This window comes from Aplidium turbinatum, chromosome 13 (genome assembly GCF_918807975.1).
Source record: "Aplidium turbinatum chromosome 13, kaAplTurb1.1, whole genome shotgun sequence".
In the NCBI taxonomy this organism is placed as follows: domain Eukaryota; kingdom Metazoa; phylum Chordata; class Ascidiacea; order Aplousobranchia; family Polyclinidae; genus Aplidium; species Aplidium turbinatum.
Window position 1 is genome coordinate 11,755,986 of NC_137484.1, and position 27,427 is coordinate 11,783,412.

Consider the following 27,427-nt stretch of genomic DNA (forward strand, 5'->3'; position numbering starts at 1 on the left):
GAAATAAACTGTAAATTGTAGAAACCTCTTTAACTTTTCGAGTTGAGATGCTTTCATGATGGCATTTTTTTGGGGCAATTTATGAATTTCGTCTTGTAAGAGCACAGTTTTCAGTGAATATATAAGTTTGCTCATCCACCTGGCTCTGTGTAATGCACCAGGTCTTTGGAGAGACATATCCTTACTGGTAGGTGGCTCAATGTTCAAGTACAATTGACACAAATTCAAAAGTTCTAAGTAGTCGCTTCTTAAAAATTTGGAAGATTCTGGATGGAGCTTCATCTGATTTATCAGCTCAGACAATTCAGACAAAGGCAAGAAAAATTTAGTCTGTTATTTGAATGGTAACAATAGCACAAAAGTAACTCAAAATCACACAAAATATATTATTTACAAAGACTATATTAACTAATACTCAAACTATCAATGTTAGTGATCTTTGCTACTAACAGATCGGCTTTCAGTCAAATTTGAAGCTGCACGAGTGCACGTTGTTATGGCTTACTTATAAAGGTGGCCATGTGCTGGCTTCACATGCATTGATTGTTTGCATTGCCTGGTTTATATTGTTTAGAAATGAATGGTTCGGTAGATTTTGTGAAATGGTTATTGCTTTTGTTTTCAAGACCTCAAAGTAACTAGCCTATGGTTTAAATTCTATTCACTATACAGGGTTGTGTATATATGTTAAAAATGGAGATGATTAGTACAGAGGGAGGTTTATTAGCATTTTTTATTCTTATGATGATATTTTGCTTGCTTGCCACTATCATATATTTATTGAAGTATATTGGATTTTTTTACAATGTGAAAGTTAGTGTTGGAAAACCTGTTCTCAGCAATGTTTGGATTGCTTACAAACATCACACTGGTTCTTACAAGAATTGTGGACATCATTTCACTGAAATCACATCTTTGTGTCCTGGGTTAGATACTATTGGAATATATTATGACGATCCCAAAAGGGTAAGTTTTATATTTTCAGAAATGTTTGTATGATGCTCAACTTATATTTGCATGTTGATGAATATTTTGAGAACAAAATACATTTATTTAGTAATAATCACATTCAAATAATAAAAAAATGATTTATTGAGATAGATTTCAGTTGCTTCTATTGTGTGACTGGAAGTTTGTATCCTTTATTTTATAAGATAGACTTTTTATCATAGGCGCCTAAGCCGTGGGGGCCATGCCCCCACGCATATTTCTGTGTGGGAGCAACTTTTTATGCTGTATTGATACATAAAACAATAGATGAACTAGCGATCGGAAAACTTTTTAAATGCAAACCGCAACAGTTTCGCGATAAATAATCACTAGAACGAGTAGCGATGCTACAATCCCATCCCAGACAAAAAAAATCTGTCATTTTTACATTCTGCAGACATTGAATCAATCTAAAAATGACTGATTTTGCTGCCTGAGACATAGCAAAAATCTACCATTTTACGTCGATTCATTGTCATCAGATGTTGAATGCACCCAAAAACAACATAATTTGCTACGTTGACGCAGCGTGCGTTTAGCTTAATGCGCTTGCAAACAGACTCGATGTCGCTTTCGAAAGTCGAAACCTCTGCAGAGAATTGTCGCGACAGTGAATCGCTTGCTGTGAAAATGAACTTGACGTTTCGGCCCGAGGTCACCACTAACCAACGCAACCAGCCCCATCCACAAATTTGAAAAAAACCTAGATTTTATCTTAAAAAAACCCAGATTGGCTAAAAAAAACAGATGTTCGTAATAGCTAATAGAAAAGCTTCGAGATGTCTACTACACTTTCTGCTATCTTTAAATTTGTACTACCCATCGACTATTCAAATACATTTCATTCTGCAAGAGTTATTTTCTGCAAGTCTTTTTGCCCTTGGAGTCGTTTTTCATAACGTTGATGGCAAACACCCTCCATTACTTCGCTCACCAATTTTCTTTTAGGTTCCCAGGTATGACAATTTCGCCCCTCTCTTTTTATGGCCTGTTTTGCTATCAAAAAATCTTTCACAAAACTAGCAATTGAACCAAAACTAGTAATACTCACTCATCAGATCAGCCTGGTAAAACTGCAATTGAACTTGACTGAAAGTCATTACGGATTTACCGGTACTCAAACTGGAAACTTATATCTCCTGATGTGTACATTGAAAATGAATGTGGATTGTGGAGCTATGCCGAAATAAACTTGATTGATTGATATTTGTGATCAGGAGTGGGAACTAGCTTATAGCTTCCAAATCAGACAGAATTTATTTTAGATACCGGCTATATTAATAGGCTAGATAATAGGCTATATTTTGTAGCGAAATAATTACTTAGAATGGTTAATTCAGCTCGCGATTCCTATAATTTTATGCAAAATTAATAGATATTTAAGAAAAGTTAAAAATGCAGAAAAAAAACAGATATCAACGTTTTATAAAAAAAAAAACTTAAAAACCCAGACGGGTAGCAAAAAACCCAGATCTGGGTTTAAAAACCCAGGAATGGGAGCCCTGAACGCAACAAGGGCTGGTACAAACCGCATTGCGCACACGCGGCATAATCAACACAACAACAGACTCGCGCAAACTGCATGGCGCACACACGACCGTTGCCATAGAAACCCGATCAAAGGCGGGGAATACGCGCATCTTTTGTTTCATCTGCAACACGAAAACGGGCGTATTACAGCGAATTGAAACTTGAAAGCTGGTCAGCTATAAGTTGCGATATTGTAGTAAAAAAGGAGCAATGTCAAGTCGAAGACTTAATCAAACGTCTCTCCGTAACTATTTTTTAAGGGTTGTTTACGGATGTCAGCAAGTTTTAAATTTATTCAAGGTGACGTGCTGTTGAATTGATGTAAACATGAATGATTTTGCTTTCAACAGGTATATTTTCAAGCGTATGATCAAGTTAGTATTTTCATTCCATTTACAGTATACCTTTTAGTAAACCTTTTCGTCTCTTGTTTCATGCTAATAAATCTAGTTCGTTGCTAAACTTTATGTTGTGCTTAGCTTAAAGAGTCGCAGTCCATCAACCGCTAGCCAACGCAGACGCATAGCATGTGTTTTGGTCGAGTTTTGTAATTTGTTTATAATAATTAACGGTAGGTCGAACGTAGCGATAACTCCGAGTGTGGCAATAAAAGCAATCCTAGTGTGACGACATAATTACGTCAACCATCTGCGTAACATTTCACTGAATTTACGTTGCTGCTGATGAAACACGCTTTCGCCCCCACGGCCAAAAAAATAGTTAGGCGCCTATGCTTTTTATAATCACTGACGCTGACCTGGTCACCAAGATTTGTGGGTGCAAGTTGCTCTTGTTGAAGTTGTATTATTTCAGTGTAATTTTCTACTCCAGTAGCACTGTTATTATTTTACTCCAGGAGAGGTACTTTGGGATTCTTACGTGAGACAATGTTAGGGACCTGGGGAAGGGGACTTAAACCATAATTTTTGCTCCAATCTCATCAAAATATGGAACCACATGCAAAAACACCTGGAGCTGGTGTACAAGTCTATCAAACCAGGCATTTGTCAACGCTAGCAGAGGTCCACCAGTTTTTGCAGCGCTTTGGCCATGCTTTCCTGTTGTTGGTGTTATCCTATTCAGATTCTTTGCATGATGTTTTCCATCACCAACTTTAGCCATTTCTTGTTTTTGGTCTCCCAAAATTTCTTCTTGTGGATAAAAATCTTGCCATTACTAAAGCCTTGTCATCAGACATAGTCTACGTTCCACTCGCCCATACTATCGCAAACGGTGGATTCTAAGAAACTCACGTACATATTATATATGTTTTTTTACTTGTGTCATCTCTCGAAGACTCGAATACTGTTATTTTTAATTTTATCTTTTAATTTTTTTTACACATTATTCTGACCATTCTCATTTCTGTTGCTTCTATCTTGTTCATATCTTCGATCGTCACAGCCCATCTTTTAGCTCTATAGCACATTGTACATCTTATGCATGTCGTATAAATAATGCCACCCATATTCTGGTAATGTACCGTACTCTTCCACACAGAATCCTGAGCACTTCTTTGAATTTTTTCCAACCAGCTCTTACTCTTGATATCATTGAATCTTGCACTCTTCCATCCATAATCAGAACATCTCCGAGGTAGCAGAACTTTTCAACCACTTCTAGTTTGTCCCCATCCATAGTGACTGTCTCTTCATGTCTTTCGTTTTCCTTCCCTGGGCAATGTTTGCTTTTACAGTCTTTTATTCTTATCCAATGAAAATTCAAACACGATTAACACAAGGGCAATACCAAATTAAAGACATCAACTAGACAACATGAGCTACTGGACACCTTTGTTGGTTGCTACTACTAGTACTGTACTATCAGACTCCAACGAGTTAATAGTTACTTTTACCAAAAGCTGTAGCCTATTAGAAGAGCTCAGACTAAGAACTATCACGCATGCAACAAAATGACCTAGTTGGTTTGTATCATCACTCGCACCAAACTGTACAATCAATACAAATTGCAATTTTCCAAGCAGAACAGGTGTTGCCATTAGAAAAAATGATTATTTCAAGCTAAATTCAATAATGCATGTCATTTAACAACTTAAACATAATTTTCTGTACTGATCAATTAAAGAAAACTCTTCATGTCTATAAATTAATTAATTGTTTAGCCTAAGACTGAAAATGTTTAAAAGTGATGATGATATTTTATATGGCAACACTGCATGAAAATATCTGTAATCACTATTGTGGTCATCTTCAATGAGGTGAATGACGGTCCAGAGGCATAAATTTAGGCTTGTTGGAAATGTCATATCATGGTCCATATTTTCGGGAGCAAGTCTTTTAGGCGCTGGTCTAATAGGCGCGCACACTGTGGCGTCTGGATATTTAGGTGCGGAGCACTGTGGCGCCCGGTCATTTAGGTGCTATTCCTAGTAAAGTCTGTAGATTGTATCAGCTTGCCAGAAAATTATATCATGGCTTCAGTGAGTGAAGCTGCTAAAACCGGCAATGCTTTTCACACAAAATGTTACATTGAACAGAAAGATATATTGTTGTTTTATTGATTTATTATTGTTTTATTTGTTGTTAGTCCAGGTTTGCTTTGGTGAAAGCTTTATCAATAAATTATTGAAGCTTCCGAACATTATTGAGTTCATTTTTAGTTAACTCTTTCGCGACCACGGACGTATACACACGTCTTGGGATTTTTGCCATGATGACCAAGGAAGTATCCCTACGTCCAAGGTTAAAAGGTAGCCTATTTCAAGCAAAAAAATAATGTAAATGATGGCAGATCCATAGTCTTTGCCTGTCCTTTTTTGGCTAATTAAAAAAAAATATTTTGGCGGTGCAGTTATCAGATGAGGACTTCTTAAAGATGGGGACACAGTGGATTTTTTTTTCTTTCACTCATTGGAATTGGCAGTCAAAACTGGCTAGGCAACCCCTTACTTTAGAATTTCTCGATCAAAAAGACTGTAGGCTAAATTACGTAAACTTTTTGCTTAAAATTTTCCAAATTTCTCCATAATCATTCTGCTGTACCTCCTAAAGCATTGCGTGCAGAAACGAAGTAAATTTTTTCTCATGTGCAGAATTGTTTTGGCATTCGATTAAACTACATATATTTTCATATTATTGTATCATGCTTGGGTAGTAAAAATTATAATGAAGTACACTTTTCTGCCAATTTTTAATTTTTTTAGAAATTAGAAAAAATACCTTTTGGAAAGTTGCTAGTTGTACATAGAATGTTTTAAATTTTATTGCAAAGCTTTGCATCTTCGGATAGCTGAAGATGTATGCTTTCATTTGATGTCAACATTGTGCGTCTACGTCGATCACATGACATGTTTTTACCGCGTAAATACAACAGATTTGTGTGAAAAATGTCTGGTAATTTAGATTAAATATAAATTACTTCTGTTCGGGATGGATTGGCCATGTGACGAGAACGCGTAAGACGCTCTACTACTGTTCACATGAATACATTTCTACAGGGCATATAGGCTACAAGTTGCAAGCATAATGGTGAAACTTCGCTCGTTATTAAACCTAGTCCGGGTTTTGACGGAAAACTAAGTTACTCTTCACTCAAGCCTACCGCCCGCTTGAGTACAGCCTACGGTACATTTTTTACTGAGGTTTAGTTATTATTTGACGTAACTAAAAGTGAACTCAATCTCATACATTTTTGGAAACTTGAATAATTTATTGATAAAGCTTTCGCCGGCGCAAACCTGGACTAACAACAAATAAATGCTGAACACGCGCATTAAAAAAAACAGCATTTTTTTCTGTTCAATATAACATTTTATGTGAAAATCATTGCCGGTTTAAGCAGCTTCACTCACAGAAGCCATAACATATTTTTCTGTTCAATATAACATTTTGTGTGAAAAGCATTTCCGGTTCAAGCAGCTTCACCCATATATTTTTCTGTGTAATATAACATTTTGTGTGAAAAAGCATTGCCAGTTTAAGCAACTTCACTCACTGAAGCCATGACCAACAACGCACACGCATTAACAAAACAATATATTTTCCTGTTCAATATAATATTTTGTGTGAAAAGCATTGCCCTACGCCCCTACCTGCCAAGCTGATACAATCTACAGACTTTACTAGGAATAGCACCTAAATGACCGGGCGCCACAGTGCTCTGCACCTAAATATCCAGACGCCACAGTGTGCGCGCCTATTAGACCAGCGCCTAAAAGACGTGGACCCATATTTTCAGCCTATTAAAGCATGACTTTTCGCCAAAAAGTGTAAGTCCCCCACTCCCCCTCCCCTACTGGGAACTACAAGAAATCGTTTCCGTTATAGCATTATACATATTTTATTTTATAGAAGACAAATCTTTGTTTGAACAGTGAACACCATCTCTTTCCTTGTTAGTATTTTTTTGATGTAATGTCTTGTTTCTTTTTCAGAGTTCTGTTTATGGGGTCAGGCTTCTTATAGTATTGGGCCTAATTTGTCCACGCAACAACCCATTTTATGTGTTGCTGGAAAGCTTTCATTGTAGGACTCTGCTTGAGCAAACAACCCCCACTGCACATTTTTTCAGTCCTGGTAGAACTCCTATCTATTTTGTGTGCATTTTAGTTTGTCAAATTGGTCCATTTACCAACATTTTATATGGCACATTATCCAAAAAATTATTCTTTGCAAGCAACACTTATTTATCCAATACATTGATTTATCATCTTGCACTTATTAAGGGATCACAAGTCGTTTGTTTTGCAGGTTAACGCTGATGACCTGCGTTACATTGTGGGTGTAGTGCTTTGTGATGGGAATGAAAAGCCATCTGAAACTTTACTTGATGTTCTCTCTTCAAACAACTTTCATACATATCAACTGCCTTTGATCGATCATGCAGTAAAAGCAACTTTTCCATTTGTCTTTGACATGTGTGCTTTAATTGGAGCTTGGAAAGTTTATCCTGCATTAGCAGCATATATCAAAGTAGGCTTTATGATATTTTGATATCTTAGTGTTTGTCAGCACCATTTAATTACTTTCACATTTTAGTCATTAATATAATGCTTTGCATGTGGAAATTGAAAGTGCTTAAATGTTGATAGCAAAAAAACTACCGGTATGTGCATTGGTTGTCTTAGCATTAATGAAGGGAAAATTTTAAGTAAGGTTAGAACTTGGAAATTTATTTCCAAAATTCAAGTCTTGCAGATGCGGATACTGTTTTTGAACTGCAGAAACACACACACGGTGACGGTGATTGCCTCTCCTCTTGATAAATAAATGTTTCAATATTTTAACATTTTAAGTGTAAAGCATAACAACTTTGAATTAGCCTACTACAGTACTTACTATTCGTTTTAAAATGTTATACCATTTTGAGTTATTAAATTACACAGGTTCAATACCACAAAGCTACAGGGATAATAATCACTCAGCCTAGAAATGATTAATTAATTAATTTATTACGGTATATACTTTAAGTCCATCATCCCCTTAGCCTGTAGGCTACTCACTCTGATGATTGTTCCCTTAATTTTAGGAACACAAATTATCCGCCCATCCGTTTATTGAGTACTACTCAAATAGTACAATATTCTACACGGGACCATTGAGTAAGCAAAATGACTTTTATGTTCCCCAAGTGCCATATACGATATCTGGATCGTCAAAACTGAGGTGAGTGTGAATGAGCCATGAATAGGGATGGGCAAAATAGAATAATTAGCTATTCTAGAATACTGAAACCGAATATAGAATACAGATATCTATTCTAGAATAATTGACAGTTTTTACCATGACACATTTTAATGATTTTTATGACTTTACAAAAACAATGAACATCACAAAAATTGCTTATCGCAGTGTAACAAATTTATGCTTTCTAAATTTTCACCAGTCAAACGAGATCTCAAAACATCTCTGAAGAAGCAGATGTAGCAGGTACCGTACACAAAAATATTTTGAAACTATCTGACATAAGCAAGAAAATTGGTTTTTGTTTGCTTTCCACCAAACAGGGGCATTCTGAAGAGATATAGTCGATGCTTTCAACAACGTGAGATAGGTATCTATTTCTAAAGGTGGTGAAACCAAATTTGCTGATTCATAATCACTACTGCATGTAGCATCTTCAATCCCACAGCTCAACAAGTCGTCCATGTCACTGTACTGGCATACCAGTAGTAAAAGCTAAGACAAAGCCAGCTACCCGTACGTACATCTGCGGGAAGGTCGCTAATCCTCATACCCTGTGGTCGACGTTGCCCTACATACGAGAGTGGGAGCTTCCGATGTTGGGTTGCTCAGCGAAGGCAAGTCGACCCTTGTGTTCTACCACAAACAACTTATGTTTGTAGTGCCGAAACAGAGCAAAATCCCCAAAGCGGATTAAGCTGTTTCGTGCCACATAACACCCCACCACCACCAGTGTCTCAGGGCTGGGTTTTCCCGAGACACGCAAAGGTAGAGTGCCCTGCATTGATCTGAGCGTTAGGCAGGGTTACCAGATGTAAATTTGGTAAGAAGCCAACTGCACGTTTAAAAAGGGCCAAAAAAGAGCCAACTTCTAAAACAAGGTGCCAAAAATAGGGCCAGCTCAATTTTCAAGTACTAAGAAGCAATTTCACTGAATTAACAACACATTCTTAGCAATACAGACGTTTCAGCACTGAAACATAACATATACAGACCATACAGCATGTTAGATCATGCTTCTGGAGAGACACAACAATAAGAAATAAAAAAATTACAAAAAGGCATGCAGAAAATGTGACCCCAATAAATTCCACCAAGTTATCCAACAGTCAAATAAACATTTCCACATTCAATTCACCATCATCCTCCCATTCGAAGTTTTCCCCAATTACCACAGGCCTACTATTGTATTTCCTACCGGTACCGCTCTCATATCCTGTTTTCTACTTCTTTGGCATCCTAGTCTTCCTGGATCAAGTCCAAAAACACAATTGAAATAAAATAGTATACCTGTAGGTACCGGTATTACACTGCCACAGTATCCTTACTAGTGTTCTGTTACCACCTTCTCCAGAAGACAGGGCAAAAAGAATCACTTGCAAAAAAACATTCCACAATCCCTCACATTTTGAAAACGGCCAAACAAGGCCCAAAAAAGCTAAAGGGCTAAATTAAAACTTAAGAAACCAACTGGTTTTCAAAAAGGGCCAAAGAGCCAACCAAAATTGGAGAGCTAACCCTTCAACTCACTAAAAAAAGGTCATGCTGATTGCGAGCCGGGTGTGAAAAGAAAACAGGGTGAAAAATCAGAAAGTCAAGAGTTGCCAAAAAACACGTTTTGATTGCCATATTGCTGAAGCTTACATTAAAATTTAGGAAATAATTCTCAGCCTGTTCATAAAGAGCCAACCAAAAATTAGGGGGCCAAACGGGTCCCACGAATTACCCATAAGCCCCATAAGTACCCATAAGTACCCATAAGCACCATAAGTCGCGTCGAATTACCCATAAGTCGCGTCGAATTACCCATAAGCCCATAAGTCGCGTCGAATTACCCATAAGCCCCATAAGTAGCGTCGAATTACCCATAAGCCCCATAAGTCGCGTCGAATTACCCATAAGCCCCATAAGTCGCGTCGAATTACCCATAAGCCCCGTAAGTCGCGTCGAATTACCCATAAGCCCCATAAGTCGCGATGGAATTACCCATAGGCACCATAAGTAGCATTGAATTACATAGAAGTAACGTCGAATTACCCATAAGCCTGTATAATGTAGAGTGTAGTCTATAGCTGTCTAGAAGCCTAGTAGTCGGCTGCATAGCCGAGTGGTGAGGAGCACGGGCTGGGCGTTCCAAAATATAGTTCGACACCGCTCAAGAGCAGGACACTTGAAGGCATGCCTAATGGTGGACACGAAGATTGGCTTCGTTGCCTTCCCGTCCGCTTATGTGTAATCTGCAGTTTGCTGCAGCAGATGGAGTGTTTTGTCCGATAAAACACCTTAACATTGGACAATTTTCCCTATGAACCAGGTGACTGCAGCAGTGCAGCATAGCAATCGTTCTCGCACTCAGCTAGAGACTTAATTCTTGCTTTAAACTTGATAATTAAAGAAAAAAAGAATAATGGCAAGGGCGGGAATCAAACCCGTGTCACCAAATTCAATAGCCTTTGCCTCAACCACTCAGCCACCCAAGCGCTCGGGAAATCTTCGCTTAATTTGTTTATATGGGTAATGTTTCGAGAACGTTCACAATATTATCAATTTAGTTTGTTTTTATTTCTGACCATCACAACGAAAAAACAATACACGACAAACTTAGCAGAGGTCTATAAAAGGTAGAAGCGACAAAACGCGGACGTTATAACGTGCATGATACCAAAGCAGGACAATCAGTTTAAGTGACACGATCGCAAGTCGCAACAGCGACTTGCAGATTACATATACGCTGACATGAAAGCGTAAGTAATTCCACGTTGCTTATGGGTAATTCGACGCGACTTATGGGTAATTCGACGCGAGTCGAATTACCCATAAGCCCCATAAGTCGCGTCGAATTACCCATAAGCTAAATAAGTCGCGTCGAATTACCCAAATGCCCCATAAGTCGCGTCGAATTACCCATAAGCAACGTGGAATTACTTACGCCTCATGTCAGCGTATATGTAATCTGCAGGCTTTGGTATCGTGCACGTTATAAACGTCCGCGTTTTGTCGCTTCTACCTTTTATAGATCTGTGCTAAGTTTGTCGTGTATTGTTTTTTCGTTGTGATGGTCAGAAATAAAAACAAACTAAACTGATAATATTGTGAGCGTTCTCGAAACATTACCCATATTAACAAATTAAGCGAAAATTTCACGAGCGTTTGCGTGGCTGAGTGGTTAAGGCAAAGGCTATTGAATTTGGTGACACGGGTTTGATTCCCACTCTTGCCATTATTCCTTTTTTTCTTTAATTATCAAGTTTAAAGCAAGAATTAAGTCTCTGGCTGAGTGCGAGAACGATTGCTATGCTGCAGTCACCTGGTTCATAGGAAAAATTGTCCAATGTTAAGGTGTTTTATCGGACAAAACACTCCATCTGCTGCAGCAAACTGCAGATTACACATAAGCGAACGGGAAGGCAACGAAGCCAATCTTTGTGTCCACCTTTAGGCATGCCTTCAAGTGTCCTGCTCTTGAGCGGTGTCGAACTATATTTTGGAACGCCCAGCCCGTGCTCCTCACCACTCGGCTATGCAGCCGACTACTAGGCTTCTAGACGGCTATAGACTACACTCTACACTATACAGGCTTATGGGTAATTCGACGTTACTTCTATGTAATTCAATGCTACTTATGGTGCCTATGGGTAATTCGACGCGACTTATGGGGCTTATGGGTAATTCGACGCGACTTACGGGGCTTATGGGTAATTCGACGCGACTTATGGGGCTTATGGGTAATTCGACGCGACTTATGGGGCGTATGGGTAATTCGACGCGCCTTCAACTCACTAAAAAAAGGTCATGCTGATTGCGAGCCGGGTGTGAAAAGAAAACAGGGTGAAAAATCAGAAAGTCAAGAGTTGCCAAAAAACACGTTTTGATTGCCATATTGCTGAAGCTTACATTAAAATTTAGGAAATAATTCTCAGCCTGTTCATAAAGAGCCAACCAAAAATTAGGGGGCCAAACAGCTTCAAAAAGAGCCAGATTTCTGAAAGTTTGCCCCAAGTAGGCCAACCTGGCAACCCTGGCGTTAGGGGGTCCCCAGTGCGGGGGAGGTTTGCTAGTCCTCACACCCTGTGGTCGACGTTGCCTTACATGCGAGAATGGGAGCTTACGATGTTGAGTTGCTGAGCGAAGGCTAGTCGACCCTTCTATTCTACCAGAAACAAGTTAGGTTTGTGGTACCGAAATAGAGAAAAATCCTGAAAGCGGATTAAGGTGTTTCGTGCCACACTTCCGCAAGACTGTGAGGACTACAAAGCGCTTGACAAGAAAGATCTCTTTAATGCGAACAATGAAACTCGTGCGTTTTTCCCACGCCGCATCGCACTAAATCGATAAACAATTGTACTTTCGCTGTAGCGAATTCGTTGCGATCAAACGGACTTAAACGAAGTCGATCGTTAAAGCGGTTTCAATTATCCGATTTCATATGCATTTTGAAACCGGTTTGGCTCTACAACCGGTTATTCTATATTCGGTATTCTATTTTGCCCATCCCTAGCCATGAAACGGGATAATTCCTACATCTTTTCCGTCGATAAGGTTTTTAGCAAATTAATTCCTAAGCTTGTCATTAAGAACGAAAGTAAATATTCAGCAAGAGTCTACTAAGATTTGTGGCAGACCGTTTGCAGGGCAAAAGCGATTGTGGTGCTACGACAGTTTGTCGAAAATTTACTTTTGCTTAAACAGTTCCCGATTGGCCTATCGCACGCAGTTTTGTCGAATAGAATAGGACAGAAGACTTTGTAGGTTCCAATATTGACGCTTCAATTAATTCCTTGGGCTGTCGTAGGATCGAATTGGCTGGTGTCGCACGACACCTTTCTGAACATGTAACTGCATATAAAAATGTCTTTATGTGGCTTGAAGCAATAGCGCGTGATATGGTTGCGTTACAGAACTCTTTAATACACTACGTTTTGTTCTTACTTCGTACAAACCATCTTTGCACCACAATGATGTCTGGTTCGAGTTCATTAAATTTTTTGGTTTTGATATAAGCAAACTGCCCAGTGTTGCATCCATGCCCTTTTGCCATTGTCAACAGGGCTGCGATTTTTTCTTTCTTGTCGAACGACCAAAAATTGTGCTTTTGTTTGTCGAATAGTAATATGACGTCACAAGAGTCAGATAAGTTTGGCTGCGAATTACCGCACAAGTTGTGTGGATGTACGCCAGAGTCACTTATTAAGGTTTTAATCGCACGTTGGTTGAGTGATTGCAAAGGATTATGAAGCGCTAAGTTGTATACCTACTGGATGTGTGTATTATTTGTTTTCTCCAGGAAGAGAACTGTTGTAAACTCGAAACTGACAATCGCAAAAGAAAAATGCCCTTAGGGAACGTTCAAATATTACGTAACGCCTTTTTTCTGAATTTTTGACCCCCCTCCTCTATGTAACGCCAACGTAACGCTTTTTTCAATCCCCCCTCCCCCATGTAACGCTTTTTTACTACGAATTCAGCACAAAAAACTACCATTCCGTACTCGAAAGCGTTACGTAACGTTTTGCTTGAACCCCCTCCCCCCTGATGTGACGCTAACGTAACGCTTTGCATAACCCCCTCTCCCCCCCGAAGGCGTTACGTAATATTTGAACGTTCCCTTAAGAGGCATTCCATTATAATTCAACAAATCCAAATAACCACTAAGTCTTCAATTTTGATGACTAAAACATATGTTATAGTATGTGAAAAATGCATCTCGGCAAAAAAAAAAATTTGAAAATCGGGCAAGTGGTTTTGGAGATATCGCGTTCTGAAGTTTTGTGGCTGCCACAAGGTGGCGCTGTTGATGTGCCCAATGTTTTTTGATTTTAGGGTTATATTTGAGGTAGAAAGTCGGTTGAAGTGTCTATTCCACCATTTTTCATGATGCAGAATTCAAAAATGATGTCAATTTTAGTCTACAAGCATTAGCTAAGGAGTTGTGTGGCATTTAAAAAAAATTGGGCGACCAAATGTCAACCCCCAAATTGTCATGTGGGTAACAAGATATCCCAAAAAATATTTTTGTTCTTGAAAGTTTCTTGCATATACTTCATGATAATATAACGTTTATTTATGAGACTTTTGTCCATTTTGCACAATGCAACCTTTTATCAAAGACTTGCATGAGAAGTTATATGATCTGTTAATGCAATATTTGAATGATGCGTGCTTATGATGTCACAATAACAAATTACAGATTTCTCCAAAAAAATGTTTTCATTGTGAAATTTGTCCAGGTAAACCAGCCCTTGTTTCAAAATTGCAGTCAAATTTTGTTTTCCTGGGTAATTTTCACAATGAAAAAAATTTTTTTTTGGGAAATCTGTAATTTGCATGCTATTGTGACATCATAAGCAAGCATTATTCAAATACTGCATTAATAGATCATTGATATAAGGTTGCATTGTGCAAAAAGGACAAAAGTCTCATAAAAAATATTGTACTATCATAAAGTATATGCAAGAAACTTTCAAGAACAGAAATTTTTTTTGGGATATCTTGTTACCCACATGACAATTTGAGGGTTGGCATTTGGTCCCCCACTTTTTTTTAAATGCCCCATAACTCCTTAGCTAATGCTTGTAGACTAAAATTGAGACCATTTTTGAATTCTGCATCATGAGAAATGGTGGAATAGACACTTCAACCAACTTTCTACCCCAAATATAACCCTAAAATCAAGAAATATTGGGAACATCAACAGCGCCACCTAGTGACAACCACAAAATTTCAAAACGCGATATCTCAAAAACCGCTTGTCCGATTTTCAAAATTTTTTTTTTGCCCAAGTTCAAATTTTGAAAACAACAAAATCTATCAAAACCAACACCTTTTGAAACCTAGTGGTTACATTTCTTTCTAAAATTTGTTGAATTATAATGGAATGCCTCTTAAGCTATACCGCTAGCGTAACCTACTGCGAGATTTTTTTCCTTTGGCATCTCTTTACTCTCGCTTAGTAGCCTACGTATGGTTATGCACGTACCTGCACGCAAACACAGTTAGGAGCGAAATAATATGCAAATTACCGAATGTTTGATGCCAGGCGTTACAACTTCGATCAAAGCATTTTCCGCAGTCTTTAAAATGTTCTTCTGGAAGAGAACTTGTTTCCATAAAAATAGCGGCGTTTTTCATCTGTATTTCTGAACATCTGGTGGAAAACTAGGCTGTTATCTAGGGGTCTGCTACTATTCGGCGAGTCCGATTCGGAGAGTTCCTTATTCGGAGATAGCCTTTTTCGGAGAGTTCCCTATTCGGAGATTTTTTGAAATTTTTTTTTAAAAATTAATTATTTAAAATTTATAGGTTTACTCTAAATTATGGCAAACGCTATTTGGCAACTGTCTTTTTTTAGTTGACACGTTTTCGCTGAGACTATCTCATTAACCCCTATTGTTAATCATGAAAACTGTTGTTTTGATGTAAAACACATATTTTGAACGAACCCAGACAACAAAATTCGTCATTTTTACATTGATTCGAACGTCTGCAGACGTTGAATCAATGTAAAAATGACGGATTTTGCCGTCTGGGAAGGCACTCAAAGGTAAACACTGGATAAAATGCAAGAATGCAAAAGAAACGATATTGTGGAATAAAATACAAAATTCTCTAAATAAACAGAAGAATCGGACATACATCTCTCTGTTATCATTTTTAATGTAAAAATTCCTTTTTGTGGTCCCTTTGTCTGGAACAAATAAAAACTGTGCTGTTGAAATTTCCGCTTGTATAGTTTTGGTCTCAATCTCATCATCACGATTCGGAGTAAGATGTTTGTTAGGTGATTCACAAGGCTAATTGTTCTGTGAAGTGAGCATTCTGTTGCTCCGGTTTTCTTTGGTAAAGTTATGAATATGGAACGTACCATATCACTAGGGTCTTTCCGGTGTCATAAATATGATTTAAGATCTCAGTGGCCAGGTCTAAACCCCACTCATCTAAAGCTTCGAGAATTTCAACTATATATAAAAGAAACGATATTGTGGAATAAAATACAAAATTCTCTACTGTAAATACAGAAGGCGTCGTTGCATTTAGAATTTTGTAATAGTTGAGGATTCTAATATATTCTAAATTTGCATGCAGAAGGCGACGCAGGATACATGTCAATTTTATCTGAGCAAACATTAATGGTTCAAAAATAAATTTAATTCGCTTTTTAGTTTTAAGATCTCAATGGTTAGGTCTAAACCCCACTCGAAGCTTCGATAATTTCAACTATAAAAGAAACGATATTGTGGAATATCCTAGTATGCGTATCATAGTCAGCTAAAGTTCTCTTTTAGACACGATTTCAACGTTTAGCGACGTTAAAACGATGTAGAAACGGCAATTTCTGCTGGTCGGGATAACTAGGCTACGGTATTTCAACGTTTAGCGACGTTAAAACGATAGGCCACACATTTGGTTATTTGTTACTACAATGTAAAAATGAACTGTTAGACTAACTGGGTTCTTGGAACAAATTTTTACTGGTCGGGATAACTAGGCTATGGTACCCGATAATTTCCTTTCAATCCAAGCTGTAGGCCACACATTTGTTGATCCAAACTACCGGTAATCATTTTAACTATTCAAAAGTACTAACTTATAGACATAAACATGATTTTTTTTGTAACATCTTTTTTTTTTATTTTCCCTTCATATCTTAAATTTTTCTGAAGGTGTTGCGGCCGTACCAAATTTCTTTCAACTCAATCACTAAATTCGGTCACAAGCACGTTTTAACATTCGCGTTTTGTCGCTTCTACCTTTTTCTCGACCTTTGCTATGTTAACGTGTATTGTTTTTGATATGATGGTCACAAATAAAAACAACTCAACTGAACTGACATGACGAATTTTCATTTAATTGTTCAAACATTTTATTTATATTTTCTCTGCACGATTTCAACATTTAGCGACGTTGAAGCGATGTAAAAACGGCAATGATAAATAGGCTACGATACCCGATAATTTTCTATTTTTTTCTGCACGATTTCAACGATGTAAAAACGGCAATGATAATTAGGCTACGGCACCCAATAATTTTCAAAAACATTTTTAAAAAATCTCCGAATAGGGAACTCTCCGAAAAAGGCTGTCTCCGAATCGGACTCGCCGAAACGGACAACTAAAAGTAGACTAGGTTATTTCATCTGTAAAAGAAATCCGTTGTGTCGAATAGCCCGAAACGTGTGTGGCGAAGTGTCCGATGCCGGGCGTTAGAACTTCGATCAAAGCATTTTTCCGCAGTGTTTAAAATGGCGGCGCGGACGCCTTGGGAATTTCTCGCGTGAAGGATCGCTTTTAGGCCATGCCTTGAAGTACCAGGCAAGTCGGCACTCTTATGATTACATCACGTGATGCTCCTCCCACCCCCCCCCCGATTGTTTCTCGACCTGACTGGACGTCTTCTCTGTTTTTTTTCGTAAGGCGCGGCGTTTGTAGAATAGTGACGCCGCGTGTCGAGCGGCAATGCCGCCGAAAAAGACAAAAATCGTAGCCCTGATTGTCAATAGAGCATAAAAGATAAATTTCTTTGCAATAACAAATGAGCAATAGTTACATTCAAGTATATATTGAAGAACGCATTGAAGTACCGTACTTGAGTAAAACTGGGAGATTTAAAGAGGCATAGACACAGGTTTTACTGAAAAACTTAAAACAATGCGACATTCTATTTTGCTGCCATTGCTCTGCAAATAAATTAAGAGTTAGATTTTCTAGAATCTCTCAACTGGTCAAAAATACCCATTTTGATCGTACGGTACTGTATGCATATTTATGTATGGAAGCCAGCTATGGAGTAAATTTTTGCGTTCTAGTATTCATCGTCTTCCAGTGGTGTATAACAGTTCGTTTCGTATTTTATATGGACTGCCTCGTCACATTAACATATCAGTGAGCTTAACAGTTTAACTTCGTCGCTCATGAAATCAGATTCTTATTGTCATCGTTTCATGAACACTACAAACAAACAGTGTATCTCGTATAACCTTATTCTGAATGTGTCTAGTTGTTTATACTAGGAGGTCTGAAATAAACGTTTAATATATAACATTTGATTTTGAATATTGCATCCACACAATCGTTCTCAGTCAATGACTTTATGGAAAAAGGTTCTCTTATTAAGGCAAATGAGAATTTGTAGGTGTTTTTATAGACTAACGGATATGATTTATTGATTTGTACATATATTTTTTGTTATTTCCGTAAAAACTATGTTGAAATACGACCACCAGATTTTGCGATCACAGCACACAGAAAAATGTCAGTTACTAGGTATACATTACCGTTACGACAATCATGCCTGACAGTGAACACGAAGATTGGATAGTGCGATAATATTTCTGTGGTATTTTTCAGCCAGCCATCACACGATGATGACTGTTCCCAACAGACAAACACGTCTGACGAAGACAGTCAAGGAACAACGTCATCGTTTGAAGACATCACAGCTGAACAACTCGAGTGATGCGCGTCGGAAACTTTAACGACGTGTGGTCTATCTAGAATATGACATTCGTTTGACAAATGAATGGTGCAACGTGCAAGTGTGAAAGTATACAGTAATCCATGTGGCTTCCTGCATTGTTGGTCAGTCAAGTTCTCCCGTATGGAATTTTATTTGTCGAGTGAGAAAATTATTTAGTTTTAACTTTCTGTGATCATCAATAAACCATACACAGTGAGTAACTGAGTACTGTTTGAACTATTTAGCTCAGCACCATCGATACCTTGTCAGAACAAAATAGAGAATTTTGCTATGATAATAATATGCGTATTAAACACAGTAAAATATACATTATAAGCAATTGTCAATAAAATATTAAGTCGCTATGCAAAAGATTACAGTTGTGCTGGTCTCACGTCAGACGTTTTCCAGCAAATCATTTACATCGATAGTGGAATCAGATGATGTTGTCGTGTTTAGATCTGAAGGAAACTGGGCGGTCGGTAGGGGCTCATAAGGAACTTTTTCAGGCGATACCGACACCATGAGTGGCTTATTCGTCAACGGTCTTCGGCGTTTCGGAAGGATGGGGAAATTTTCTGGGCTGTCATCATCGAATTCAAGTCTAAGCTTAGAGGTCTTAGTGGAGTTGCTTCCACCATCGTTGGCGGGCCTTGCTGATGATTGTTCTTCTTTTGTTGAAACCTCCTCACCGTTCATGTTATCTCCCAGGCGCTGCTTCAAGGAGCGGATCTTCTTTTTCTTTTCATTTAACACCAGAACAAACTTGGCCAACAACTCCATTTCCAACCTTTCTTTCAACTCGCAACACTTGTCCAGCTCTTTAATGGTTTCCTCGCACCGACTTTTCAATTCTAAATTTGCATTTCTGCTGGAAGCAAGCGAAGACTTCAAAGTTTTGAAATCTGTGCTACAATTCAACAGAATTTCCTTCACTGAATCAGCACCATTGTCAGACTTTTTTAGTGACACTGTACCGAGGCAATATTTAACGCTTCCTTCAACTCTCTTCCATTTCAGTATCAATTCGCCACAGTTTTCTTTGATTTCATATTGAAACTCCTGTACCATAAAAAGAAAAATATAATTTATGAAACGCTGTTTTATTCTTTTATAAGGTACCGGTAATTGCTGAAATATTTGGAGTTAAAACTGCTGGTCAGTGAAATGAAATTTGGCATACCAAGTGCAATATTTCACTATAGATTTGACACTTTAAAAAATGCGGTTATTAAATATTAACTCATAAACAATCTTTAATGCAATATGCCAAGCATGTAAGTGCACTCTTACTGAAGAAGTTCAGTCTACCAACGCATGCCCTTTTTTGTTTAGCAGTGCTGACATTAATCATTAATTGTGGGAATCCTTATCCTCGAATTGAAAAGGCTTAATCATGGCAGTTTCGATCCGTGTAGACTAGAGGCTTTAAACCATTTACGCATGACTGGTCACCAAGATTGACAGAGTAAAATTTCCGCTCGTGGTGCATTCATTCCAGATATGCTTCCAGTGTCTGACATGTTACTTACGACAGCAGTTTTTGCGCAGGTGCTTATTACCGTTATGTTGCATGCCAGCATTACTGTACCTATGTCATTGAAAGTGCGAGTGTTAAACAATTAGAACTACAGTAGATAACAGTCTACTGTTATTGGAAGTTGCTACTGTACCAGCATATTTAAGAAAACGTGATTATGGCACTGCTGCAATTGACACAGTCCACTTGCCTCGTTATTGGTATTAAGACCAGATAGAGCTGCAGTCATGAGCAAACAATATTCTTCCAATTCTATATTGGTTTCTTTTGCCCATGTTTCCAACGAAGTTCCATCCACATTGCCTTCCCAACTTGCAGAAGCATCCGATATTGTCAAGTTGCAAGAATTGTCCGCATTGAAAATCGATTGAATGAAATAAAGTTTATCATTTACATGGATGGAGTGAAGGTTCATTTGACTTTTAGTGCATAACCATAAAAACAACTTTAACGGCCTAAACAGATTACATAGCTAATAATCTGAAAATGGTCAAATATTTTTTACAGATATTAGTCGTTTTTCAACAGGAATTCTTGCTTTCTCATTTGAACATACGAAGCAGGGATGTCCAGAAGATTTCCCTGATACGAAGGCTCGGTATTTCAGCTATCATTAGCATAAGATTAACATAGGTTTGATATCCAACTTGGATTTCATATTGCTTAGTGATCCAATTAGGAAGAATGTCATGACTTCACTGCAACATCAGGTTGCAAACGAACTTCGCATTCAATATCACGGCCATACGACACAAAATCTATGCAGATAAACAATGCAATGTCTGACGCAATGATTCTAAATTTCGACTCTGATTATGGTAAACAGTGATTTTGCAAGAAACCAACGGCAAAGCTTACTGTAAATATTGCACAGTGCAAAAAAATATTACAAATAAGCAGGCCTACATTAATTAAATCTATTACATCTGAGATATGTGTCTAACACATAAGGGCAACAACATTGCTGTAAATCGGAAAAGCTAAGATTTATGAATAAACCAAGGGCTTCCATACGGTATATAAAACATTTTCGAGTTACCGATAGGTAGCCTACTTCAAAAAAAATCACACGATTTAAAACGATGGAGGAGCTTAACATATTTAGTCAATGAAAGTGAAGACAATTCTGTTTTTGAGCTCTATTTATTCTCAATTTAGATTAAGTGTAATAATTTTTTCAGATATTGGAGATTGGTTTCAAAGATGTGCTGCAGATTTAATTCACAGAAAACAAATCTTTTATAGAATTGTAGACTGTCATAGCTCATAGGGAATCACACAATATAACATAAATTATTCCTATAAAAACCAGCATTGGCGATTATTTTCAACTTATAATTTCTCCAAGTACTCTTCGATTAAAATTGAGGTCTTGAGAGAGTGAACTGATGTTGAGAATATTGAAGAGCACTTGCGTGGTCTGAGATGGATTGGACATCTTTTATCTACGGTAAACTCTAAAATGTCACACATTGTAACATAAAAATACGTTACAGCAACGAAAACCAACATTGTGGAGTAATTTCAGTAATTTTTCAAACAAACAAGTTGTCTCGGCTGCAATGAATCTCTACATAAAGGACATTCCGGTTTCGTTTGAACACATTCATTTATGCAGTTCCAGCAAAACAAATGACCACAAGGAGTGGCTGTCGTATGAACTCGTATCTCCAAACACAAAGCACACTTTTGCTGCTCAGCCGACAAGTGACTCTCTGTAGTTGATAGTAGATTTAAAGTTGATCTAGCATCACATTTCGTGGATGTTTTTAAGTATCTCAGCTCTTTGTACAGACTGTACAATTGAAGCAGCAACATGAAGGTTGCTTGTACAAGAGAGAATTTTCCCAACAAAGAGAAAGTATCATCATTAGGTTGATTGTTCATGAAAAACTTCAGATACTTCACACCAGCAGCACGCTTAGATATTGTGAAGTGCAAAGCTTTTAAATAAAATAATGATAGGTGTAGTCTATGAATAGTAATAAAAATTGCTTTAAACTTTGGCAGTCCTGTCAATAACACCCTCTGAGTGAGTGGTGAAAGGAAAGAAAATTGATCCAAACTGAGTCGCTTTTCAAAATACACAAAACACTTATCTACTAGAAAAGGAAACACAGAATGAAGCAAAATCATAGCAATTCGTCTTGTGAAAGAAGGTATTTTTCTGAGAGAATGATCCACCTGAAACACAAACATTCAAATTCCAAAAGTAAAATTTCAACATAAAACTTAATTGCAGAACGAAGCTTATGGCGACTCTACCTCAGATGCAGTAGTCGGCTAGTCGCTGCAGCTTACTACCTTCAACTCAAAACTGAACAATTTTGGGCATATTAAACATGTAGGCTTATAAACCGAAAAGAAAAAAAAATTTACTGGAGTAGAGCACATAAACAACTATGGCTGACAGCTGGGTTTTTTTCGGTCATTTATCAATCATTGATCGATTTTTTAACAAAATGTCCGAAAAAAGTATAGTCAATTCGGTCAAAATGTCCGAAAAAATATATAGTCAATTCGGTCAAAATGTCCGAAAAAATATATAGTCAATTTGGTCAAAATGTCCGAAAAAACGTTGAATAAACGTTTGTTTGTTCCAACTTTTCTCAGATAAAACACGGCAACGTTTCTCAGCGAAACTTAATGTTGTAGCTAGTCAGGAAGTGCAAATTTTTGTTTGTATTATAGCTACTTGAAAGGAAATATTTTTAGGCAGTGGCTATTTGACCGGCGCCGGTCTTTGAATCTGAAACACTATTTGACCTGTCATTACGTCACTATATAGGCATTTTTTTCTTTTTCACTTTCAAAGCAAAAGACGAGAAGAGTGCAGGCCTTAAAACTCGTGTTTTTTTCCGGCAGCAATCGTGGCCTACCGAGAGCTCCTTCTCGGCGGCCAAATCTGCGTGCTTGGAGGCCAAAATACAATAACGATAGCACAAGTAAATAGCATTAAACTTGCAACAATGTTAAAATGATCACTTAGCGTTGTTGATGCCTGGCGACGTTCTGCAATAGAGTCGTTGTACCACGCATTAAATGCTTTATCGGGGTTGTAATCCGGTATTGCGGGACCATCTAACGACCCTAATTGGTTTTTACTGCTCGCAGCTCAGTAAATTGTTTCAACTGCATACCGCCTTTCATAAAACCTGACCATTTATTCCGTTATGATATCACCATTGAGGGTGTGAAGTCACTAACCCACAGCCTTCTCAACTATGATGAAGACACGTGTTTTATCCACGGATGTCAACTAACATAGTTCTCCTTTTTAACAACGATTCAATATCCGACAACATTGAATCGATATAAAAACGACAATATTGCCAGCCGATACAAATTAGCACTTCGGATTAACACTTCGTTTAAATAAACATCGGGAATTGCAAACAAGACTTACAGCGCTGGTGATCGCAGCTGGATATATTCAATACAACAGTGTAGTGACTATAAAGCGCTGACCTAATTCTGTGTCACTCTTTGACACTACATATTTTCGACATTTAATCCACGATCATTCTATTGCGAAATTAAATAATTGACTAGAAGAAACCGGCGGCCAAACTTGGCCGACGTAGGAGGTAGCACCGGCGGTCATTCAAGCACTACTTAGCGGCCATGGCCGCCGGCTGCTGTAAGGCTTGAGAGTGCCTATATAAGTTGTAAATTCGGCAGTTATGTTCAACTGATTCGGTGGCGCGTCGGATAAGTCTCCGGCTGGTGCTCAAGAAGTAATGAGTTCGATACTACGCGGGTCGCGGAAGCGTTCTTTTATTTTTAAACTTTGACCCGAATTGACTCAATCGTTAAGCTGCTGCATTTTTGTGGTTAATTTTTAATTTGAGTAGCCTACAGCCCAATTTTTTATGCCTTTTCAAATATGAGTAATAAAGTTAAAGTTTTTTTAATTTTCTTGAATTTAAGAATTTCTCTGGATAATTTTCGGGTCAAAGTTTAAAAATAAAAGAACGCTTCCGCGTAGTATCGAACTCATTACCTCTTGAGCACCAGCCGGAGACTTATCCTACGCGCCACCGAATCAGTTGAACATAACTACCGAATTTACAAGTTATATAAGCACTCTTCTCGTCTTTTGCTTTGAAAGAGAAAAAGAAAAAAATGCCAATATAGTGACGTCATAACCGGTCAAATAGTGTTTCAGATTCAAAGACCGGCGCCAGTCAAATAGCCACTGCCATATTTTTATCAGAAAAAATGATCGAAATACATAAAATATAACCAAATTTTTTTAAAGTCATTTCAGACAAATGACCGAAAAGTCTCAGCGAAAAAAAACAACCCAGGCCGACAGTATTTTGGCTTAAAGTTGCTCAATCCACTAACATTGAACACAACCAACATGTAAATTATTTGTTTGTAATGGTAAAGCACCACTCATTATCATGCAAAAAAAACATGAAAAGTAACTTTTTTAGTTTAGGCTATGTAAATGTATTTGCATGTAAATTTTATATACATATTAAAAGTGGGAAAAACTAACTGGAAGAAGCAAAGACACTTCCTCAAATGGGCGATCTACCTAACAAGTAATCATTAAGAAAACACATCAACAGTTTTTTTCCCTGAAGTCTGAACCGTTAAATCATGGCAGTGGCTATTTGACCGGCGCCGGTCTTTGAATCTGAAACACTATTTGACCGTCATTACGTCATTGTCCAGTCACTTTTTTTCTTTTTCTCTTTCAAAGCAAAAGATGAGAAGCGCACATATAAGTTCTGAATCCAACCATTTTATTCAACTCGTTATGTGGCGCGTGTGGTACGTCGCCGCTTCCTATTCTAGAGGGACTGAGTTCGATACTACCCAGAAGCGTTCTTTTTTTTTAACTAAATTTTGACCCAAAGTGCATTTTGTTGAGAGCAAAAATGTATTGCTTCGTTCGGCAAACACGGTCACATCAATCAATCATTTTATTTTTCGTCATTAACGCGTCCGGGACGAAAAAGATACTAACTACAAAAATCGATACATATAGACCTCCCAGCACGTTAATGAACGGGAAGACGTGGCAAAACCTTGAAAAGTTTAAAACGTGCCTGAATTGAAAAATTATGTAGGCTAGGCTATATACCGTATCAGTAGTTAGCACGGCCACAATCGGAAAATTACCCAGAGAAATTCTCAAATTCCAGCAAATTAAAAAAACTCTAACTTTATTACTCACATTTGAAAAGACATAAAAAATAATTAAAAACTGACTAAAAAATGCACTTCGTGTCAAAGTTTAGTTTAAAAAAAATAAATAAAAAAAAAGAACGCTTCCGGGTAGTATCGAACTCAGTCCCTCTAGAGTCGGAGGCGGCGACGTATCGCATGCGCCACGTTACGAGTTGAGTGAGATGGTTGGATTTAGAAGTTATATGCGCTTCTCGTCTTTTGCTTTGAAAGAGAAAAAGAAAAAAGTGACTGTATAGTGACGTCATGACCGGTCAAATAGTGTTTCAGATTCAAAGACCGGCGCCGGTCAAATAGCCACTGCCAAAATCATTCAATGGCTAGGCTACCACTTACAACAGTACCAGTATTTAAATAAAAGTTTATAAAATTGTCGTTGTGTTGATGAGCCCTAATGTACAGAAACTGGTTCCGCAAAATAAATTAAACAATTTTATTAAATTTAAAATACTGTTGTGAGGGTTAGCCTAGACAAATGATTTAAAGGTTGACTTTAGGAAAACAATTATTGATTTGTTTTCTTCAATTGAATACCTATGTCTATGACAATATGTAAATACATAAAATGTCAGTTATGATACTTTTTGAAACAGCATTTTTCCGTAACCATATATATACAGAATAAGGCACGTAACAACAATAATAAAATGCCTTGCAACTCATTAATGTTTTCAACATGTCATGCAAATAGAAAAATTTTTACTAAAAACCAGTACTTGAATTAAGCCAGTGTATTCTTCACCCAAAGTTTGTAAACTTCCTGCAGTTGTTAACGAGTAATATGCAAGGTCTGCCAGGATGTTGACTTCTTTTCCCCACTTTAATAAAAAAGCGTTTCCAAAAATAGTGGAAGCATTAGCATGTAGAAGCCCTATACAAGAAAATAAACATTTTCACAGTCATCTAACCTTTAAAAACAACTTTTTATAACAAAACAGAGATTTACAACCCCTGATGTACATATAATAACCCTGCACATGTGAAGGACTTTGTAGACCTAAGCATGTGTGTAGCGGGGACTGACAGCAATTCAATGTGCTTTCCTTTACTGTGAAAGAGGTGAGCCAATCACCTTCAACCCTTGTGACTGGAAATTACTGAACGTAAAGAATTAGTAACCTCATCATTCAGTTCATTGTAAAATATAATTCAGTGTGAAATAACTATAGGCTAATAATATGACTTTACAAATAGCCATTAACAAACAAGGCTATTTTTACCCACTTGTTGCTATGGTTACAATCAGGTGTTGCCAGAGTTAGAATTAAAGCTGGGAAGGGGTAAGAGTTAGGGTTTTGATCTCTGTTCAGAACTAAAAAAAAAATTCCAAAATACAAGTTGTTGTTAAACAGCTTTAAACTTTTCTCAATTTAGGGCAGAATTCCTTATCTGGAAACGCTATTGAAGCATAATATAGTGTATACAAAATATAGTGTGAGTATAGCCATAGCTGTAAAAAAACTGATGACATACGGTAATCCACAGACACACCTCTTAAACTATTTATGTAATATTCATCTTTTTGATGAGAGCATATTTGCGTAACAGCATCTGGAGGTAACAATGGCATCTTTTCTCAAATTTGAAAGCAGTTGAAAGAATTGAAGCAAAATCCTAGAAACACCGCCTTATTATTTACACCAGAATAATCACTGATTCAAATTCAATTCAATAGAATCAATGCTTGAAAACTGAACTGAAATCCAATCTTGCAGTGATGCCAGATGATGGGAACTGCTCGTCACCAAAACGAATCCAGAAGTTTACCAGATTATTTAAAAAAGGGGCGATTACTTTAAACCGTATCAACGTAAAGTCAATCGGGGATCCGCGTAAAGCAGATACAAAAGCATCAAAAATTCAAGAAAAAGTGAACACTATAATATAAACGACGACCTTTTAGAGTACATGTTAATTGTGTGAGTACATGCATAAACTGAGACAAAGTCCAATTTGAAATTCTTCTACTGCATTTTTCCAATTTGAAATTATTCTGTTGCATATCGCACGATCGTTAGTTTACCATAGTTTATCAAAGTGCTCACAATTAAACCAGTTTTTAAAACATGCT

At 37.5% G+C, this 27,427-nt stretch overlaps 3 protein-coding genes across 3 annotated transcripts; 1 reads left to right on the forward strand and 2 right to left on the reverse strand.

The window, feature by feature from the left end:
• Positions 1-676: 676 nt before the first annotated feature.
• On the forward strand, positions 677-18,644 carry LOC145782085 (testis-expressed protein 264 homolog). The gene is made up of 4 exons (XM_082593824.1): positions 677-966; positions 7,230-7,451; positions 8,008-8,144; positions 18,506-18,644. The coding sequence occupies exons 1-4, from the start codon at positions 685-687 to the stop codon at positions 18,612-18,614; spliced, it is 750 nt and encodes a 249-aa protein (XP_082449950.1). The 5' UTR covers positions 677-684; the 3' UTR covers positions 18,615-18,644.
• Positions 18,645-18,833: 189 nt separating this feature from the next.
• LOC145782084 (DNA repair protein XRCC4-like) lies at positions 18,834-21,571 on the reverse strand. The gene is made up of 2 exons (XM_082593823.1): positions 20,345-21,571; positions 18,834-19,676 (listed from the first exon to the last, which is right to left on the reverse strand). Exons 1-2 carry the CDS (start codon positions 20,567-20,569, stop codon positions 19,011-19,013), a joined length of 891 nt encoding a protein of 296 aa, XP_082449949.1. The 5' UTR covers positions 20,570-21,571; the 3' UTR covers positions 18,834-19,010.
• A 98-nt stretch (positions 21,572-21,669) lies between these two features.
• LOC145782083 (peroxisome biogenesis factor 10-like) lies at positions 21,670-26,988 on the reverse strand. Its single transcript, XM_082593822.1, has 3 exons — positions 26,848-26,988; positions 26,073-26,227; positions 21,670-22,338 (listed from the first exon to the last, which is right to left on the reverse strand). The coding sequence occupies exons 1-3, from the start codon at positions 26,924-26,926 to the stop codon at positions 21,679-21,681; spliced, it is 894 nt and encodes a 297-aa protein (XP_082449948.1). The 5' UTR covers positions 26,927-26,988; the 3' UTR covers positions 21,670-21,678.
• Between the last annotated feature and the right edge of the window lie 439 nt (positions 26,989-27,427).